This window comes from Zonotrichia leucophrys, unplaced genomic scaffold (assembly GCF_028769735.1).
Source record: "Zonotrichia leucophrys gambelii isolate GWCS_2022_RI unplaced genomic scaffold, RI_Zleu_2.0 Scaffold_48_389894, whole genome shotgun sequence".
NCBI classification, from domain to species: Eukaryota; Metazoa; Chordata; class Aves; order Passeriformes; family Passerellidae; genus Zonotrichia; species Zonotrichia leucophrys.
Window position 1 is genome coordinate 60728 of NW_026992253.1, and position 20124 is coordinate 80851.

Genomic DNA, 20124 nt, shown 5'->3' on the forward strand with positions numbered 1-20124 from the left:
TGTCCCACCTTTTCCCAGTCTTGTTCCCAATTCCCATTCCCCAGTTCCCAATCCCATTTTTCCCATTCCCAGTTCCCAGCCTTGTTCCCAGTCCCAGTTCCCATTCCCATCCCCCCATCACCGCCAGCAGCTTTTATTTTGAAATTCCCGCACTGGTGTAATGAGACTCCATCAATCAATCAATAATTAACCAATAATTAATCAATAATTAACCAATTCCCATCCAGCCGGCCTGGATTTCCGTAAGAACCGTTAAAAAAAAACCAAAAAAAAAGAAAATTTACAGCAGCGCCCTCCCGTGGCCGGCCGGGGGGCTGGGACAGTGCAACAGTGCAGGGGGGGGGACATTGGGGACACTGGGGGGACATCGAGGGTCTCGGGACCCCCCCATGTCACCCCAGGGTCCCCCGGGCAGGGTGGAGACATTGGGGACACTGAGGGGACACTGGGGGGCCCGAGACCCACCCGTGTCACCCCAGGGTCCCCTGGGCAGGGGAGGGGACATTGGGGACACTGGGGGGCCCGAGACCCCTGTGTCACCCTAAGGTCCCCCCGTTAGGGTGGGGACATTGGGGACACTAAGGGGACATCAAGGATCCCCCCAGGGTCTCCCCAGGCAGGGGGAGGACACTGAGGGGACACCGGGGGGACATCGGGAGTCCTGGGCCCCATGGGAAAGTGCCAGAATGGGGGGGCGGGGCAGGGACCCCCCGGGGGGGGACACAGGGGACATTGGGGGTCCCCCCAGAGGCCCCCAGGCAGGGGAGGGGACACTGAGGGGACATCGAGGGTCCCTCAGAAGCTGTCGGGGTCCGCAGAGGGGGGCGAGAGGCTCTCTGCTGTGCTCGGGCGGTGCCGAAGGGACTTCTCCTCCTCCTGGGGGGACATTGGGGACACTGTGAGGACACTGGGGACACACGGGGGACAGTGGGGACACAGGGGAGACACTGGGGACACAACAGGGACATTTTCTGGACACTGGGGTGGGGACAGGACACAGCACCTGCGGGGTCCAGGTTGTCCCCAAGGCCACCGGACCCCCTTGAGACCCCAAAACCCCAACCCCAAAACCACCAAACCCCATTCTTGGGATCCCCATGGTGCCACCCCCACACCTGGGCCCAGGACCCCCTTGGCACCCCCAACCCCCCATTTTGGAGTTCCTCCCTCGCCCATTTTGGGGTCCCCCCTGTTCTTTGGGATCCTCCCCATTCTCTGGGGTCCCCCCGGGTTTTGGGGTCACTCACAGCCTCAGCGCTGCCCCACTCGGCCGTGTCCTCCTCGCCCCGCAGCGACTCCGGGCCCTCATCCTCGTACTCGGTCAGGTAATCGGACTCCTCTGGGGGGGCGGTGTGGGGTGAGTCCCCAGACCCAAATCCCAGCCCCAAACCCCAGACCCAAGTCCCAGCCCCCAAGCCTCAGATCTCCACCCCCCCCAGGGTGTCCCGGCTGTCCCCGCCCTGTCCCCGCCCTGTCCCCACTGTCACCGTCGCAGTAGCCGTCGGACAGGTAGGACTGGGCGGGCTCGATGCGCGACACGATCTCAGCCAGGTCCGTGAAACCGGCGCTGGGACAGGTGAGCACCTGAGGGGACACCACGGGGGACAGGTGAGCACCTGCAGGGGACAGGGGGGCACACGGAAGGCACCAACGGGGCAGGGGACAAAGCAAGGGACAGGAGAGGGACCACCAGGGGCACAAAGGGCGATGGGGAGGGTGACAGGAACAGGGTGGCAGGAACAGGAAGGTCACTCAGGAGGTGACACCCTTCAAAGGACGGTGACAAGGCTGGGGTGGCCCCTCTCGGACTGGCCCAGGGCAGGTCCCCAATGAGCCACCACCCTCCATGTCCCTCCCGTGTCCCCAGGCTCACGTCCATGCGTTTGCTCTCGTAGAAGTCGGCCGAGCGCCGGTCCTGGACCATCTTCTCGATGATGTCCCCGCGGCTCCAGCCCTCAAACACCAACTTGCCGTGCTGGTACCCCACGTCCTGGGGACAGGGGGCAGTGGGCAATGGCCTGGACACCCCCAAGGTGGCCCAGGACACCCCCGAGATGGCCCAGGACACCCCAGTAATGACCAGAACACGGCAGTGACAACCAGGGCACTCAATTAATGGTCAAGGACACCCCAAGTGATGATCAGGACCCCCAAGTGATGGTCAAGAACATTCAACAGATGGTCAAGGATATCCAGTGATGATCAAAGAACCCCAACGATGACCAAAGAACCTCAACAAAGACCAGAGAACCCCAACAGTGACCAAAGGACCCCAACTCTCATCTGGAGCCCCTCAGCCCAGTGCCCCCCAGCCATCCCCAGCCCCAACTCACGTAGATCTCGTCGAACTTGCCGAAGTCCATGGTCTTGAAGCGGTCGATGGGTGGCCGGATGTACTCACAGTAGGAGCTGGACTTCACCACCTCGAGCTGCCGCACGCAGGACACGTAGGCCAGGCGCGACTGGATCTCCGCCATGTCCGGCACCTGCCAGGACCGGACACTCGGGACGCGTCCGGTACCTCGTCATCGTCATCATCGTTGCCATTGTCTTGCTCATCATTGTCATTGTCATCATCGTCATTGTCATCGTCATCATCATCATCGTCATCATTATCATCACGATTGTCATCCTCACCATCCTCATTGTCACCATCATGTCATCACCATCCCTTGATGTCCCCCAGCACCTTCTCCACCCTGAGCCATCTCCACCAGCTTGTCCCCTGCTGTCCCCGATGTCCCCTGGTGCCACCTCCCGCTGTCCCCCAGGGCCACCCCATGCTCTCACCTTGACCTTCTCGGCCCAGGGGTTGAGGCGCTTCCAGAGCAGCCACCATCCGGACAGGGAGTCGCCGTAGTTGCACAGGTCGGTCTCGTCCTGGCTGCCCACGTCGATGGCAATCACCGTCTTGGCGCCCATGTTGCGCGCGATGTCGGCTACGGGACGGACAGACGGACACTGGGCAGTCAGCGGCGCCAGGGGGCACCAGGGCTGGGGTGAAGGGTCGAGGTGTCATGGGGAGGGGACACCGGGGGACAAGTTGGTGGAGACAGCTTGGAGGGGTAGGAGGATGGAAAAGGTCCTGGGGGACACCAAGGGATGATGATGATGATAGAGGAAGGTGGCTTCAGACCCAAAGACGCCACCAGAGTCACCCAATGTGGTGGGAATGAGGCTGCAGGATGAAGGAAGATCCCCAGCACGTGGAGGGGACAAGGGTGACCTCCCAAGGCCACCAGAGGTGACACAGAATGCCCAGAAGAGGCCTGGAGAGGACATCAAGAGATGGAAGGAGGTGAAGGAGGATGGAAAGGACATCTGGAGATGGGAACATCCAGAGATGGACAAAGGTGGCCCAGGAGGTCACCAAGTTCACCCAGCGCAGGATGGAGACCGAGCTAGGGGAAGGATGGAAACCGCCCAGGAAAGGACCTGGGGCCAGCACCAGAGGTGACAGCAGGAGGTGACACCAGGAGATGACACCAGAAGGTGACAGAGGGTGGAGATGCCCCAAGAAGCTGACCAGCACTGAAGACATCAAGAGATGATGGAAGAGGGATGGAAGATAGATCCTGTGCATGAAGAAACCTGGAATGTTCTGGAAAAACTGCCTGGCATGGAAAAAGCACCAGGAGATGGTGGAAGATGTATGGATGAATCCTGACCAGGAAAATCCACGGAGTGTTCTGGAAGAACTACCCAACAGGGAAAAGGCGTCAAGAGATAAAGAAAGACAGGTGGATGCTGCACATGGAAAACCCACCAGGAGAAGATGGAAGACGGATGGATCCTAACCATGAAAATCCATGGAACATTCTGGAAAAACCACCCAACACAGAAAAAATCCACTGCCAGACAGGAGGTGGCCATCCCTCGCCCATCGATGCCGCCAAACCGAGCCAGAGGCGTCCCCGCTCCGCCCTGGCTGTGTCCGTCCGTCCGTCCACCCCACACTTGCCTGGCAGGTTGTTGATGTACCCCCCGTCCATCAGGAGGTTGCCGTCCTTGGGGTCGCAGAGCGGGGGCAGGTACCCCGAGAGGGTCATGCTGGCGCGCACGTAGCGCCAGAGCGAGCCTGCGCCGGCCGGAGCGGGACGGGAAACCGGGAACGGAACCGGGAAACGCCGTCAGCACCGGCACCCGCCCTCGCCGCTCGCCCTGCCCGCGCCGGGATCATCTGCGCCCCACGGGTCGGCCCCATGGCGGGCAGAGGAACCCCTCTGGCGCACCCTGACCGGTGGTGTGGACACTCTGGACGTGGTTTTGGGGTGGTTTTTGGTGTTTTTTGTGGTTTTTTGGGAGGTGGCCCCGGTGAGCGAGGTGCTGACCTGGGACATTGTTAACATAGCAGCCGTCCACCAGCCAGTGGCTGTCCTTGGGGTCACAGAGCGGAGGCAGGTAGGGGCTATAGGAGGCACTGGCTCGGACGTAGCGCCAGAGGCTGCCTGGGGACGGAGAGGACACAGTCACGGCCACCGGGGACCGCGGGGAGGGACAGACGGACAGATGGACAGACAGAGGGACGTTGGCAGCCAGCAGTGCGGGGAGGGGGCTGGGTTAGAGGGGTCAGCGGGGATTAGTGGGCGTTAGAGGCAGCAGGGTGGCTGTGGACGGCTCAATGTCCCAGGTGAGCTCCAGCAGAGGGCAAGGACAAGGGGCAGCACGACAATGGTCCCAACCACCACCGCCGTGTCCCCATCACCATGTCCCCACCACCGCCACCACGTCGCCAACACCACCGTGATGTCCCCACCACCAGCACCACAATGTCCCCACTGCCACCACCATGTCCCTGCCCAGCACTGCCACCATGTCCCCATGCTGCACAGGGGGTTACTGGGGTTAGTGGTCAGCAGCGATGTTAGCACCTCGTGCAGCCCCAGCTGTCCCCTCCCCTCCCTGCTGATGTCCCCAAGGTGGGGTCAGCAGCTCCTGGTGGCTCAGGAGGCCACCCCTGCCCCGTGTCCCCCCCGTGTCCCCAGGGAGCTCTCACCGTCCGTGTGCACCCGCATGGCCGAGGCCGTGATGTCCGTGGTGACATTGAAGTAGGGCAGCCACAGGTCCTGCAGGGACAGCATGGGCTGGGTGACACCATGGGGACATCGGGGAGGGGGCCGGGGGGGACATCCGAGGGGGACACACCTCAATCTGTTTGTCCTGGAAGACTCGGTTGATGCTGGCGTTGAAGGCCGAGCCCGAGAACATGGAGGTGATGGGGTAGGTGAGGTCCAGCACGGTCTCAAAAACAGAATTCATGCCCTGGGGAGGAGGAGGAGGAAAAACAGAAAGACAAAAGGAGCAGGAAGGAAATGAAGAAAGAGGAGGAAAAAGGAGAAGGAAGGAGATGAAGGAGAAGGAGAAAGGAGATGAAGGAGGACGAAGAGCAAAAAGAGGAGAGATGAGTAAGGACAAAAACAGGAGTTGAAAAAAAAAGGGGGAAAAGGGAAAAAAAAGGAAGGAGGAAGAAAAAGGAGGAGAAGGAATAAGAGAAAAAGGAAAAGGAGATGTAAAAGGACAAAGAAGAGGAGGAGGAAGGAGAGAAGGACAAGATAAAGAATGAAAAAGCAGAAAGAAAAGGAGAAAAGTAAGAGGAATAAAAAGGAGAAAAAGACAAAGAAAAAAGATCAAAAAAAGGCAAGAAGAGCAGAAAAAGCAGAAGAAAAGAAAATGGAACAGGAAAAGAGAAGAACAGAGGAAGAAGGAGGAGGAGCGGGGAAAGGAGAAGGAAGAAGAGCAAGAGAAAGAAGAACAGGAAGAGGCCAGGTTAGACCCAGCGGGGTAGAGCTGGGCACAGGCTGAGGGTGTCCCTGGGGTGGGCATGTCCCTGTCACCCACCCTGGCCCACTCCCATGTCCCTGTCCCTGTGACCCCCCCGGCCATGTCCCTGTCCCTGTGACCCACCCTGGCCCACTCGCGGGCGCGCTGCTTGGTGCGCACGGCGCTGCGCTCCTCGGCGTAGAGCGCACCGATGAAGGCGCCGATGGAGGTGCCCCCCACGAGGTCAATGGGGATCCCCGACTCCTCCATGGCCTTGATGACCCCGATGTGCGAGCAGCCCCTGCGGGGGAGAGTGCAGGGAAAACGGGGATAAATCAGGGGCTGTGGGCACTGTGGGGCTGGGAGATGGGCCTGGGGACACGGGGGACATGGGGACACGGGGTACAGGGATATGGGGACAGGGGATATGGAGACATGGAGACACAGGGACATGGGACACGGGGACAAGGACACAGGCCATGTGAACAGGGGGACACAGACCATGGGGATATGGGGATATGGGATATGGGGACAGGGACACAGGACAGGGTGACACGGGGACAGGGTGCCCCACCTGGCGCCGCCGCCACCCAGCACCAGGGCGATGGTGTTGCCAGTCAGGACGCGCGCCAGGCGCGAGAAGTCGCTGTGCCGGTCGGCACTCTTCTCAAACACCTTCTCGTACATCTCCCGCTGCAGGGCGGGGACAGAGTGGGTGACAGTGACAGCGGCCACCCCTGGGGAGGGGCTGGCAGCCAGGGGAGGGGACACTCACCAGCTTGGTGGGGCTGCGGCGCGAGAAGACGCGGCGGGGGCAGCGGAGGTGCAGGTGGCCCGAGCACCAGCTGCGCATGTTGAGCCACTCGACCGTGCGCGCTGGGCCAGTGCCATCCTCACGGTGCAGCAGCACCAGCTGCTTCAGCGCCCGCACCGCCGTGTTCTCCAGCATCTGCTCCAGCTGGGGGGGCACCAGCACCAGGCTGCATCGCCCCCTGAGCGCTGGGACACCCCCAGAGATGGGACATGTCCCCATGTGTCCCCATGTGTCCCCATGTGTCCCCATGTGTCCCCATGTCCCCCTGTCCCAATATCCCATGTTCCTGTGTCCCACTGCCATGTCCCTGTCTCTGTCCCACCTCTCCCAGGGCTGGCTCCTGGTCGTCCCCCATGTCCCTGTCCTTGTCCCTGTCCCACCTCTCCCAGGGCCGGCTCCTGGTCACCCAGCCCCACGATGAGCACGCAGTCGGCCTGGCGGATGCAGCGCAGCGTCCAGGGGGTCAGCGTGCAGTCGGTCTGGTAGAGCACGATGCGGTGCAGGTCCTCCTGCTGCGCCAGCCAGCCGGACAGACGGTACTCCTGGATGCTGCCCGGGGGCACAGAGTGGTCAGCGGTGGCCTGGGGGACATGGCCACACTGCTGACCAGCCTCGTTACCTCTCCAGAGCTGAGGAGCCCAGGCGGGCGCGGATGATGTCGCTGGTGAGGAGCAGCGTGGGGCCTGCGGAGGTGGGGATGTGGTCATCTCCAGGCCATGGTCACCACCATGCCATGGTCACTATCGTGCTGTGGTCACCACGCCATGGGGCTATAGTCACCACCATGCTGCAGTCACCATCACACCATCAAGTTTTGGTCACCGTGCCATGGCTGCCACCATGCCATCATCACTCTCATGGTGCCCACCACAGCCAAGACCATCCTGTGGAGCTGCGACCATCACCATCCCAGGTCACCAGGGTGCCACAACCCGATGGTCACTGCCATGGTCAGTGTCCCATGGTCACTCACCGATGGCATTGAGCGCATGCTGCAGCTCCAGCGTGAAGGCCGCCATGGGCACCTCGTCACACACAGGCAGCACAGCCACCGTGGACAGGTTGCTGGTGGGGTTGATGGGCTCCGAGCTGGAGGTCATGCCCAGGCCAGGCCCTGGGTGGACACAGAGGAGTGGACACACTGCTCTGGTGACGGCCACCAGCCCCGCAGAGGCCAGCCTGTTGTCCCCAGGTCCTACCTGCGAAGGGCCCGCGGAGCTGCTGGAGGTTCCCCAAGATCTTCTGGCTCAGGAGGTGGATGAGGCGGGTGACCACCTGCGGGGACAAGGACAAGGATGGCCATCAGACGTGGCAGAGACTCAACGCCCCAGAGTGTTCTACAGCAGTCTTTAGGTGCCACCACCACTGCCTGTCCTTGGAGACCTCAGGTGCTACCAGCCCTTCCTCCACTCTCCTCCTTCAACACCTTCATTAACTCCTTAACTGAAGTTGGTTTTAATTAGAGTCACAGCCACCAGCCAGGCCGTGGGGACACGAGGACACCCCTGAGGGACCCCCGGGGGTACCTGTGGGTATCGGCGCTTGATGTTGTTGAGGGTCCCCTCGGGCAGCTTGGCCAGCTCCGTGTCCCTCACCGCGTGCACCGTGGTGGCCCGGGGCTGCCGTGTCAGCGCCTCCACCTGCAGGACCAGGCCATGGAGCCACCCGAGGACGTGTCACCACTGTCCCCAGGGTGTCCCCAGGGTGACACTCACCACACCCACGAGGTCACCGCGGCCGTACTCGCCCACCAGCTCCTTCTTGCCGCTGCCCTTCTGGATGACCGAGCGCAGCCGCCCGTTGAGCACGATGTAGGTGCAGTCCGACTTGTCCCCCTGCCTGGGGACAGCAGCACCTGTGGCACCCCTGGTGGCCCTCCCCAAGCCCAGGTGGACGCCTGGGAGTGGTCACTCACCTGTAGAGTGCCCGGCCGGCCTCCACGGCCATCCAGTCGATGGCAAAGTCCATCTGGCGCACGAAGGGCGACATGCGGGCGGCCACGGTGTGGGCTACGCTCAGCACCACGCTGGGCTGCTCCCGCATGATCCTGGGGGGGGACAGGGCACCGTGGGGACCCCAAAATGTCCCCTCTGAGGTGGGGAACCCCACAGAGAACCCCAGGGAGGAGGGGAACTACCGGGATCATGCTGGTACTGCTCAGGACATTCCAAAATTCCACCCTGGGGCTGGGAACATTCACTGAGGAGATGTTCTGGTGGTGCAACCATCCCAAAGAGATTTGGGACCACCCCAAAGTGGTGGAGAACCACCCCAAAGAGATGTGGGATCCCCAAGGTCACAGCGAGCACCGCAAAGCAATGGAGATCCACCACAAGATGATGGGGACGCACCCACACCAGGTCCTGGTGGCTCCCCAAGGACACCAAAGGACACGGACTCACTCGTAGAAGTCAGACTTGGAGATCTTGAGGAAGGTGCAGTCACGGTTGGCCTTGATGGTGAAGATGAGGGGTTCTCCAGTGAGCACAGCCAGCTGTCCCACCAGCTCTCCAGGATGTGTCACGAACAGGCACACGTCCTCCTCCTTGTCAATCATGCGCTGGTACACGTGCAGGCACCCCCAGAGCACAAAGTGCAGGCTCACGTCCTGCCAGAGATGTCCCCTGTCACCTGGGAGGTCCCACCAGCACCACCATGGCGTGTTCTTCTGGTTCTGGGGTTGTTCTGCCCCACCACAAGGTGAGAGTCCCCAGCACCCACCTGGTCACCCTGGCGGGCGATGACCGTGCCGCCCTTGGCATGGTGGAGCAGGACGCGGTTGTTGAGGAGAGAAGGGTCCTGGAAAGGAGAACAGGACCATTGTGGGGTCACCATGAGGGGATGGGATGGCCAGGATGCCACGGGGACAGAAAATGACCAGGAGGCCATGGAGACCACCATGAGGAGATGGGAACCCACCACAGAGCGATGATTGGGGACCACCCTGAAGTCATGGGGACCACCCCAACGTGATGGGGGACCACCATAAAGGTGACTAACACCACCGCAGGGGACCACCAGGAGCCCACCAGGAACCCATCAAAGCCCTCACCTCGATCTTCATGAGCTTGATGAGCTCCCGCTTGGCCTCCTCGAAGATGTCGCTGGTCTGGCGGCTCTGGTAGGGCCCGAAGGGACATGGCCCCATCCCTGTCCCCGAGGCTGTGTCCTCCTCATAGGAGCTGTAGTGGTAGACCCCCGAGGGCTGCTCCTCCAGCGTCACCGACTTGCGCTCCTTGGGCTCCTGGGACACCTGGGGGGGGATTTGGGGGGGCATTTGGGTGGGATTTAGGATGGGATTTGGGGTGGGATTCAGGGTGGGAACTAGGGGGAAATAGGGTGGGAATTGGGTGGGATTTGGCAGGGGGGAATTTAGGGCGGGATTCAGGGTGGGAATTAGGGGAAATTTGGGTGGGATTTGGGGTGGGATTCCGCACGGATCCCCCCCGTACCTGCCCGAAGGCGCCGGTGCTGTCCTCCTGCAGCGACACCGAGATGCGCCCGCGCTCGTAGGCCATGTCGAAGTCGGAGCGCGGAGCCTTCTGGATGCCTGGGCGGGGTCACGGGGGTCACCAAACGGGGACAAAGCCACCCCAGGGTGACAGCCACACCCCTGGGAGGGCTGGCACCCACCAGAGATGTCCACGGGCATGGAGATGCAGCGGCTCAGCAGCGGGGGCGGTGCTGGTGTCTCCAGGCCATTGGCTTTCATCAGCTCAGCTGCAGGATGAGATCCCCCAAAACTGAGCACGGAGACCCCAGAAATGCTCAGGGTGGGGGTCTCAGGACCCTCCTGGGGCCTCACCAGTGTCCCGGCCCTCGTCGGTGCTGCCCAGGTTGCGCTTGCTGTGCCGGACGGGGCTGGTGCGGGCGGCGTGGCCAGGCTGAGGGAAGAGCCGCAAGGGCTGCGTGTCCTGCAGGGTCGGGGACAGACGGACATCAGAGGGGCTGGGGGAACATCAGAGGGAGCTGACCCAGCCCAGGACCCCTCTGAATTTCAGCCTGAACTCACGTGGCTGAAGAGCTCGTTGGTCAAGCCCAGGTAGTTGTGCAGGGCCAGGAAGGTGACGCGCTGCAGCCGCACCATGATGATCTGCAGGGGGACACAAGGCCACCGTGGGTCCCCTGCCACCCCAAGGGCCCTCCCGGGGGTCCCCCAGAGCCCAGCTCACCTGCACCACCCTGACCAGGCTCTCGGGGTACTTCTCAAAGACAGCTGAGAAGGCCTCGACCGGCAGGCGCAGCACCGTGGAGTCCTCGGCGGCACGGGCACACACCGTGCGGTACGGCCGCTGGTGGCCCTGGGGACACCGTGGGGTCAGGGGACACCTGGGGACAGCTGGGGACTGGGCAAGGGCAGGGGTGGCACTGGGGTTTTGTTTGGGGTGGCCACAGTTGGGCTGGAGGAGTTTGGGGACAGTTGTGGTTGGTTTTGGGATGGCCACAATTGCGTTGGAGGGCTTTGGGGACAGCTTGGGCAGGCTGGGAACAGTCACCACTGAGCTTAGGGGAATCTGGGGACATGCCAGCTGGGCATGGCAGTGTTTGGGGACAGCCCCTACAATGTCCCCAAGGCTCTGGGGACATGGCTGGTACCGTGATGACGTCAAGGATGCTGAGCAGGCTGTGGACGCTGTCCCCAGGGAACACCTCCTTCATCACCGTCTCCTTCCCGTCCTGCTGAGACACAGCCCGTGTCCCCAGGTGTCCCTTGGGTCTCCAAGAGTGTCCCCTGCCTGTTCCCTATATGTCCTCAAATGTTCTTGAGGTGTCCTTGGCATGTCTCTGAATGTCCTTGGGGTGTCTCCAGGGTGTCTCCAGCTGTCTCTGAGTGTCTCCAGGGTGTCCCCTGGGTGTCCTTGAATGCCCCTGGGGTGTCCCTGACTGTGTCTGGTGTCCCCTAGGTGCTCTTGGGTGTCCCCAGGTGTCCCCTGTGTGTCCCTGGCTGTCCCCAGATGTCCTTGGCAATCTCCTGCATATCCCTGGCTGGCCGTGGGCTGTCCCCCGTGTCCCCAGGTGTCCCTCACCGCCTCGGTGAGCAGCAGCTCCAGCTTGCCCTCCTGCAGGACGTAGATGCTGCTGTCGGGCTGGCCAGGGCGGAACACGTCCTCGCCCTGCTGGCACTGCTGGAACACCATGTGCTTGCACAGCTCCAGGAACAGCGGCTTCTCAAAGTGCCCCAGCACCCTGCGGGGACAGCCAGGTCACCAGGGGGACACGGGGACACTGCAGGGACAGCAGGGATATGGGGACACTGCAGGGACACCACGGGGACAGCAGGGACAGGGGGACATCCCGACCCCAGAAATGGCTCCCAACCCCATAAATGGATCCCGACCCCATAAATGTCTCCTTATGCCCAAGGACAGACCCCAGCCCCACGGACAGACCCCGGCCCCGCTCACCGGACGTTCTTGAGCATGTAGAGCACCTCGGAGGGCAGGTGAGATGAGGCCACATCGAACTCGGTCAGGTCGGCCTCCAGCACCGAGGGCGGCGGCTCCTTCAGCTGCAGCGTGGGCGGCTCCTTCTGGATGCGCAGGAAGCTGGCCGAGACCCTGGGGACAGATAAGGGACAGTGGGGACAGTGTGGGGACATGGGGACAGCGCCATGGGACAGCGTGGGCGGCTCCTTCTGGATGCACAGGAAGCTGGCTGAGACCCTGGGGACAGTGTGGGGACAGTGCCACGGGGACAGCAGGGACACAGCAGGGACATGGGGACAGATCGCGATCCCATGACAGATCCCGACCCCACAGACAGACCCACAGACTGATCCCGGCCCCGCTGCCCGCTCACTTCTTGGCGATGCTGAGCATCTTGAGCTTCTTGCGGGTGCGGGGCCGCGCAGTGCCACTGGCCGGGGTGACATCCACCAGCGATGACGTGGACTGGGACACCTGGCACAGCGGGGACAGGGACACCGTGTCACTGCAGGGCTGCCACCCCCAGTGCCACCTGAGGGTCACCTTAGGCACAGTGCCACCCCCAGTGCCACCCCTGGTGCCACCCTGGTGCCACCCCGGTGCCACCCAAGGGTCACACAGAGCCACCCACAGTGCCACCCCGGTGCCACCCCCAGTGCCACCCGAGGGTCACCTTACGCATGATCTTGCGGCTGTAGAACAGGACCTTGTCCCTCTTGCGGAAGCGGTAGCGTGGTGGTTCCTGCGCGGGGACCTCTGGGGACACACAGAAGGGGACACCATGAGGGGACAGCACTGTCACCCCTGTCCCCAGGGCCAGCCCGGGGGTGGCACTTGTCACTTGTCACTCACTCTTGTGGCGTAGCCACCAGCCCACCACGGCCACGGCCATGACGGTGACGCAGAGGGCCAGGAGGGTGCCCAGCACCTGCAGAGGGACAGGCGTGTCCCCAGATTGTCACCACCTTGTCCCCAGTGTCCCCAAGGGATGGGGACAAGCGCAGGGGGTGGCGCTGCCAGGGTGGGAGGGGTGTGGCTGTGCTGGGGACCGGGATGTGTCACCAGGGATCAGGGCATGCTGAGCAGCAGTGGGGATATGGAGACACTGAGGACATGGGGACATTGGGGACATTGGACACATTGGGGACATTAGGGACATCGGGGACATGGGGACATTGGGGACACTGGGGACATTGGGACCCTGTCGCTGGGGACACTGGTGACATGGGGACACGGGGACATTGGGGACACAGGGACATGGAGCTCACCACGTGTGTCGGGAGCCGCTCCCGGCTGAAGACGGCCAGGAGCCCCCTCAGCACCGAGCCCTGCGGGGACAAGGGACAGCTGAGCCCTCCCTGTGTCCCCAACCCTGGGGACACCAGGGTGACAGGGACGGGTCCCACCTCGGCCTCCTGCTGCGACTCGCTCTGCCCCATGGCCGGGGGGGGCTGGGCCGATCCAAAATCCTGCCAGAAACCGGGAAAACAGGAAAAATGGGGGAAAACGGGACAAAACAGGAAAAAGGAGCAGTCAGTGACACGTGGTGGAACTGAGGGACGTGCAGTGACAAGTGGGTGACACCCAGGTGCCACCTCCCAGGCCAGGTGTCCCCAAAGCACTCAGGGACAGCGAGTGGCCCAAGGGGACACTGGCGTCCCCTCCCTTGGGGACAGGAACCGTTGCCTTGTGCCAAGGACACCAGGCACTGTCACCCGTCCCTGTTGTCACCCCATCAGTGCCACCACCGGGCCAGGCCCTGCTGTGTCCCCGCTGTCACCCTGCCGCCGTCCCCGGTGTCCCCCTGTCCTTCCCAAGGACACCCCAGGCAGGCGACAGCTGGCATGTGTCACCCCCCCGGGGCCTGGTGACACCCCCAGGTGACAACTGCCCCCCTCATTGTCCCCAACAGCCCTCCCCAAATTAACCCCCCTGAGGCTTTATTGCCCCCCTCCCAAACTTTATTGCCCCCTCATGGTGTAATGCCCCCCCTCATCTTTCTTGCCCCACCTTATCTTTATTGCCCCGTTATCTTTACTGCCCCCCATTCTATTGCCCCACTTTCTTTATTTTCCCCCCGTCTTTATTGCCCCCATCTTTATTGCTCCCCCTTATCTTTTTTGCTCCCCCAAGCCCCTATTGCCCCCACAACCGTTATTGCCCCTCCCGGGGCCGTTATTAGCCCCCCACGAGGTAATTTCCCCCCTCACATCCTAATTGCTCCGTCACAAGTTACCCCCCCCAGGCCCTTATTTGCCCCCCCCCGGGCTGTTATTACCCTCTCATTAATTACTTACTCCTTGCATCTTAATTGTCCGCCCATGAATTGCCCGTCCCAAGCCGTTACTGCCCCTCCCATGCCGTTATTGCCCCCTCCTGTGCCGTTATTGCCCCTCCCGGGCCGTTATTGCCCCCCCAGGCCCCGTTGCCCCCCCCGCCCCCGCCTCTCGGTCCCCTCGCGCGCCCCCCCGCCACTGCCCTCAGACCCGCCCCCCCCAAAACCTTCGCTCCCCCCGGACCCCCAGAGCCGGTAAAGCCCCCCCGGGAACCCCCCCCAGAGCCGGTGAAACCCCCCCGGGACCCCCCGGCCCCCCCTCACCGGCCGCCGGTCTCGCCCCGCTCCGGCCCTGGCGGCGGCCGCGGCCCCCGCGCGGTCATGGCCCCTTTAAGGCCGCCCCGCCTCCTCTATGACGTCACTCATCTGCGCCAAAGCCGTTGCGGCCGCGCAGCCATGTTGGGAAGGTCAAACAGCCGTTCTCCAACGCGGCCGGGCGCCTTCTCGGGTGTGGCGTGTGAGCGTGACGTAGCTGGGCGCGACAGCGCGGGCGCGTGGGGCCGTGAGGGGTCGCCCCGGCGCCATCTTGGGGGTGGTGGGGCAGGAGGGAGGGGACACCCCAAAATTTGGGAGGAGGACATTGAGGGGACACTGCCAAGGGGAGGACACCCTAAAATTTGGGAGGGGGCGACACCTTCGGGTCTGTACCCATGGGAATCCCGGGGGGATGAAGAGGGACAGCCCTGTCTAGCTGCGGCTACCCCGGGGTGGCACCTGCTGCCACCTTGTCCCCGAGGCTGGTGGCAGCCGTTGTCACCTTTGGCTACCCCGAGGCTGGTGGCAGCCGTTGTTACTCTGGCCACCCCGGGGTGACAGACGCTGTCACCTTTGCCGCGCCACGGCCAACCCCTGGGTGTCACCCAGGGCCACCCCGGCGGTGACAGCCCCGCGGTGCCACCGAGCCCCCAAAGGCGGGAATTCCCTGTCCCCAAAGGCGCCGGGTCACGGCGGGGACACCGCGACGGCGCCGTCCCCGCGGGGATGGGGGGCAGGAAACGAAACCCCCCTCCGCGTTTCCTCTTCGGAGGAAATGAATGGGGACAAATCGGGGTTTGTGGGGGATGTGAGGTGACAAAGTGACAAAGCGCTGGGCTGGGGACAGTGGAGTGGTCTCCACGTGTCCCCCCTTGTGCCCAGACCCACCTGAGACGCTCAATTTTCCCAAATTCCAACCAGGAAAATTCCCCCCACACACCAAAATTTGGGGAAAGACGCAGAAACAGCTGGAAAAAAAAATCATTTAATTCAACGGGGGGAGGATTTTGGGGCAAATCCCGGGGATTTCGGGGGGGCTCCCGGCGGATCCGGCCGCACTGGGATGAGCCCCCGGCCCCGCGCACCAGCGCGGGGGAAAATCCCGGATTTCGGGGGTCCCCGGAGCATCCCCCGGGGTTATCCCGGCCTGTCCCGGTGGGAACGCGGCGGGAGCCGCCCACGGGCCGGGAGGGGCCCCGGGACTCGCCCGACAGGTCTGGCGGCGGCCCCGGGGCTCGGGCAGGGCGTGGGAAGGGCCTCACGCGTGTCCGGGCACACGGAGCGCCCGCGGGGACAACGATGGGGACAATGGGGACGGCCCCGGGGGGGGGGGGGCCAGGTATGCGTCCGTACCTGGGGAAACGCGGGGGAACCGCGAGGAACCGCGCCGCTCGTACCGTGGGGCGGCCCTGGGGCAGCCATGGGGTGGCCGTGGGGTGTCCACGAGGCTGTGGGGCCTTGGGGTGGCCGTGCAGTGGCTCCAGGGTGGCCTTGGGGTGGCCTCGCGGTGTCCACGAGGCCATGGGGTGTCCATGGAGTATCCACAGGGTGGCTGTGGGGCCATGGAGTGGCCCCAGGGTGGCCATGGGGTGACCTTGAGGTGGACATAGCATGTCCCTAAGGTGGCCATGGGGCCATGGGGTGTCTATGGGGTGTCCATGGGGTGTACACAAGGCCATGGGGTGTCCATGAAGTATCCACAGGGTGGCCTTGAGGCCGTGGGGTGTCCACAGGGTGTCCAAGGGATGTCTATGGGGTGTCCATGGGGTGTCCATGGGGTGTCCAAGGAGTGACCATGGGGTGACCACGGGGTGGCCATGGGGTGTCCATGTCACACCCCCCGACCCCCCACTGCACTCCCCTACCCACAAACCCCCCCAATCCCCCCATGGTCACCTCCACCCCGCTCCCACCCTCACACAGACGTGGTGCACTCGCGGGTCAGCGGCACCGTCGGCAGCTCAGTGGCCGGGCCGGCCGGAGCCCTGTCCAGCGAGCTGGACGTGCGCAGCGGGACCCCCGCCCGGCCGGGGGGCTGCCCGCGGCCCCGGGCACGGCCGCAGCAGCAGAGCACGCGCAGGAACTCGCCGCGCATGTCCTTGCTGCGCAGCATGTAGATCACCGGGTTGGCTGCCGAGTTGAGCGTGGCAAAGGCGAAGAAATAATTGGCGCTGTAGAGCACGCGGCAGGCGCGCACGGGGCACGAGGCGTCCATCAGGAGGATGATGAAGGCGGGCAGCCAGCAGACAATGAAGGCGCCCAGCACGATGGTGACGGTCTTGAGCAGCGCCAGCGTCTGCGCCGAGGCGATCTCGGCGTGGCTGGAGCGCACGATGCAGTAGATGCGCGTGTAGAGCCCCACGATGGCCATGAGGATGAGCGTGAAGATGGTGGTGACGAAGAGCACGTAGCGCTTGGAGTAGAGCGGCAGCACGGTGGAGCAGTCGCCCAGGTCGCTGATGCAGTTCCAGCCCATGATGGGCAGACTGCCGACGGCACCGGCGATCACCCAGCAGGCGCCGATGAGCAGCACCATGCGGCAGCTCTTGTCGCTGCTGTACACCTTCACCTTGGTGATGGCCACATGCCGCTCGATGGCGATGGCCAGCAGGCTGAACACCGAGGCCGCCAGCGTGGCGAAGGCCGTGCCCTCGCGCACGAACCACTGCACGGGCGTCAGGCTGAATGTGGTGCTGCCCGACAGCAGCGTGTTGGCCATGAAGGCCGCGCCCGCCAGCAGGTCCGAGGCCGCCAGGTTGCCGATGAAGATGTACATGGCCAGGTGCAGGCGCTTGTTGCGGCAGATGGACACCAGCACCAGCAGGTTCTCCAGCACGATGAAGCAGCAGAGCACGACGATGAGCACGGAGCCCACCCAGCGCGAGGGCGCCGTGGCCTCGCCCCCGTCACCCTTGGTGAAGTTGTAGTGCTCGCGGATCTTGTCGCGGTTCCAATATTCCTTGTAGATGCTCCCCATGGCGGTGGCGGGGGGCAGAGAGGAGGACGAGGCTCAGCGCCGCCGGGACATGGCTCCTGGGGACGGAAATGTCACCTCATTGTCACCTTTGTGCCGCCAAGAAGACCCTATGGTGACCTGAAGCTCAGCACCACCAGGACATGGCTCCTGGGGAGGGAAATGTCACCCCATTGTCATCTCTGTGCCACCAGGTACACCCCGGGGTGACAGTCAGTGTCACACCCCGTTTGTCACACCCAGGTGTCACCCAGGGCCAGAGGGGTGTCACCCACTGGGGTGGCAGGAGGTGACACCAGGTGGTGGCAGGAGGTGACACCGGGTGGTGGCAGGAGGTGACACCGGGGTGGCAGGAGGTTACACTGGTGTGGCAGGAGGTGACAGACACCCCGGGGGGAATGGGGTGGGGCGCCCGGGGGGGGTGGGGACACCGGGGATGTCACCGCCGGGTCCCCGTGTCCTCCCTCACCCCCGGTCCCCAGATTTCGGGACGGGACCCCCGGTTAGGGCTCCCCCCGCTCCCGCCCTCCCGGTTCCTCCCGTTGCGGGACTCCGGAGGGTCCGGACGGGACCGAGGGCCGGAGCGGGGGAAAGAGCCCCGGAGCCGTCCCGGTACCGGCGTCGGTCCCGTCCCGGTGCTCTCCCGTCCTGGTGCAGTCCCGGAGCCTCCCTGGTACCGTTCTGGTACCGGAGCTCCCCCGGTGCCGTCCTGGAGCGGTCCCGGTACCAGAACTCCCCCGGAGCGATCCCGGAGCTGCCCCGGAGCCTCCCCGGTCCCGTCCCGGAGCCGTCCCGGTACTAGAACTCCCCCGGTGCCATCCCGGAGCCGTCCCGGTCCCGTCCCGGTACCAGAAGTGCCCCGCTCCCGTCCCGGAGCCCCCGGTGCCGTCCCGCCACCGCCCGGTGCCTCGCGCAGCCGCGCCCGGTGCCGGGACACCGCCCCAGGCTCCCGCCGCCCCAGGGACCCCCCCAGGACCCCTCCGGGCAACCCCCGGAGCCTCGTACCGGTGCCGGTGGGAGCCGCCGGTGCCGGTCGGAACCGGCATGGAGCATCCGCCGCTTCCCCTTCCCCTCGGCCGCCCGCCCCCGACTCGGAGCCGGCCCCGGGCGGAGCCAGCGGGGGGAACGGGCGGGGCCGGGGGCGGCGGGACCCCCGGGAATGGCAGACCGGGATCCCAAACCGGGAATGGCCCCAGGAACGGCCCCGGGATTGCAAATCGGGATCTCAAACCGGGATCTCAAACCGGGATCCCAAACCGGGATCCCAAACTGGGAACTGTCCCGGAATCCCAAACCGGGATCCTAAACTGGGAACGACCCCAGGAACGGCCCCGGGATCCCAAACCGGGACCCTAAACCGGAATCCCAAACTGGGAACGGCCCCAGGAACGGCACCGGGATCCCAAACCGGGATCTCAAACCGGGACCCCAAATTGGGAACTGCCCCCGGGATCCCGAGCCGGGAATTGGCCCGAGAATTACTTCGGGAATTGCCCCGGGACCCTGAACCGGGAATTGCCCCTGGGACCGGGACTGGGAATTGCCTCGGGATCCTGAGCTGGGATTCAGCACCGGGAATTGCCCCGGGATCCCGAACTGGGACCGGGACCGGGGTCCTACCCCGGGGAATCGCACCGGGATCCTGAGCCGGGGGTGCCGCCCCGGGATCATCCTCGGGATCATCCCGGGATCCGTCCCCTGGAATCCGCCCGGGATCCATCCCCGAGACCCTCCCGGGACCCTCCCGGGACCCCCGCCCCCTGAGGGGGAGGGGGCGGCGGGGGGGTGACCGGGGCCGCCTGGATCCCGAAATATCCCGGAGCAAATTGGATCAGCGCGGACAAAGCCGAGCTTAGAGCCGGGTTTAGCCGCGGGGGCGGCGCCCGCCGGGGCCGGGAGGGGCCCCCGAGACCCCCCCAGACCCCCCAGAGCCCCCCCAGAGACCCTCGAGACCGGACATGCGCGTGGGGGGACACGGGGACAAGGACCCCCCGGCCGGGCGCTTTCACCGCCGGGATTTTGGGGACCCTCAGGGCTTTGGGGAGCCCCCACAAGGACAGGACCCCCTCGCCCCCCGCCAGCTGCGAGCCAGATGTTGGCATGGCCGAAACAGCTGGGCAGGGACAATGAAGGGGGGGCACAGCCGGGGGGACCCCCACCCGTGGGGGTGGCCTTGAACCCCCCCCCCAACCATGGGGACCCCCCCAATGTGTCCCCCCCACCCTTGGGGACACCCCCGAGCCGCCCCCAAAGCTCCCCCAGACCCCTCCCCGCGCTTGGGGCCGCTCCGGGGGTCCCGTTCTGAGCCCCCCTCCCCAAGTCGGGGGGTCCCGGGGGTGAGGGGATGCTCGGGGCGGGGGCACGGGGGTCTCGGGGGGGTTTTGGGGCTCTTACCGGTCCCGGGGCCGGTCCCGGCAGCGCTGAGCGCCCGTCCCGGGTCCAGCATGAGCGGGGGCGGAGGGGCGGGGCTGGGGCGGGACCACACCCTCGAGGGGCGGGGCGACTGTGTGACAGACCCCCCCCCTTGGCTGGGACCCCCCAAGATGGGGAGGGGGACCAC

General features: G+C 64.4%; 2 protein-coding genes across 6 annotated transcripts; both read right to left on the minus strand.

The window, feature by feature from the left end:
- Window positions 1-160: 160 nt before the first annotated feature.
- Window positions 161-14691, minus strand: PNPLA6 (patatin like phospholipase domain containing 6). 2 transcript variants are annotated; one of them, XM_064737287.1, is made up of 37 exons: window positions 14600-14691; window positions 13407-13469; window positions 13269-13328; window positions 12853-12928; window positions 12674-12756; window positions 12374-12474; window positions 11980-12132; window positions 11602-11761; window positions 11171-11251; window positions 10747-10875; window positions 10587-10667; window positions 10380-10488; window positions 10208-10294; window positions 10027-10124; window positions 9627-9827; window positions 9296-9373; window positions 8977-9182; window positions 8490-8621; window positions 8290-8413; window positions 8101-8214; window positions 7774-7849; window positions 7548-7688; window positions 7194-7257; window positions 6955-7123; window positions 6536-6718; window positions 6335-6453; window positions 5905-6061; window positions 5146-5262; window positions 4997-5066; window positions 4332-4448; window positions 3962-4078; window positions 2791-2939; window positions 2334-2486; window positions 1874-1990; window positions 1488-1584; window positions 1248-1339; window positions 161-876 (listed from the first exon to the last, which is right to left on the minus strand). In XM_064737287.1, the coding sequence occupies exons 2-37, from the start codon at window positions 13437-13439 to the stop codon at window positions 796-798; spliced, it is 4125 nt and encodes a 1374-aa protein (XP_064593357.1). In that variant the 5' UTR covers window positions 13440-13469; window positions 14600-14691; the 3' UTR covers window positions 161-795. The 2 variants fall into 2 exon arrangements, with proteins under 2 accessions (XP_064593357.1, XP_064593358.1); XM_064737288.1 differs by lacking the exon at window positions 4332-4448 and having other exon boundaries at window positions 162-876; window positions 14600-14690.
- Window positions 14692-15507: 816 nt separating this feature from the next.
- On the minus strand, window positions 15508-20031 carry S1PR2 (sphingosine-1-phosphate receptor 2). 4 transcript variants are annotated; one of them, XM_064737330.1, is made up of 2 exons: window positions 18570-18640; window positions 15508-17623 (listed from the first exon to the last, which is right to left on the minus strand). In XM_064737330.1, exon 2 carries the CDS (start codon window positions 17565-17567, stop codon window positions 16506-16508), a length of 1062 nt encoding a protein of 353 aa, XP_064593400.1. In that variant the 5' UTR covers window positions 17568-17623; window positions 18570-18640; the 3' UTR covers window positions 15508-16505. The 4 variants fall into 4 exon arrangements, with proteins under 4 accessions (XP_064593400.1, XP_064593398.1, XP_064593399.1 ...); XM_064737328.1 differs by having other exon boundaries at window positions 15508-17714; window positions 18570-18591; XM_064737329.1 differs by lacking the exon at window positions 18570-18640 and adding an exon at window positions 18414-18440 and having other exon boundaries at window positions 15508-17714.
- Window positions 20032-20124: the final 93 nt, after the last annotated feature.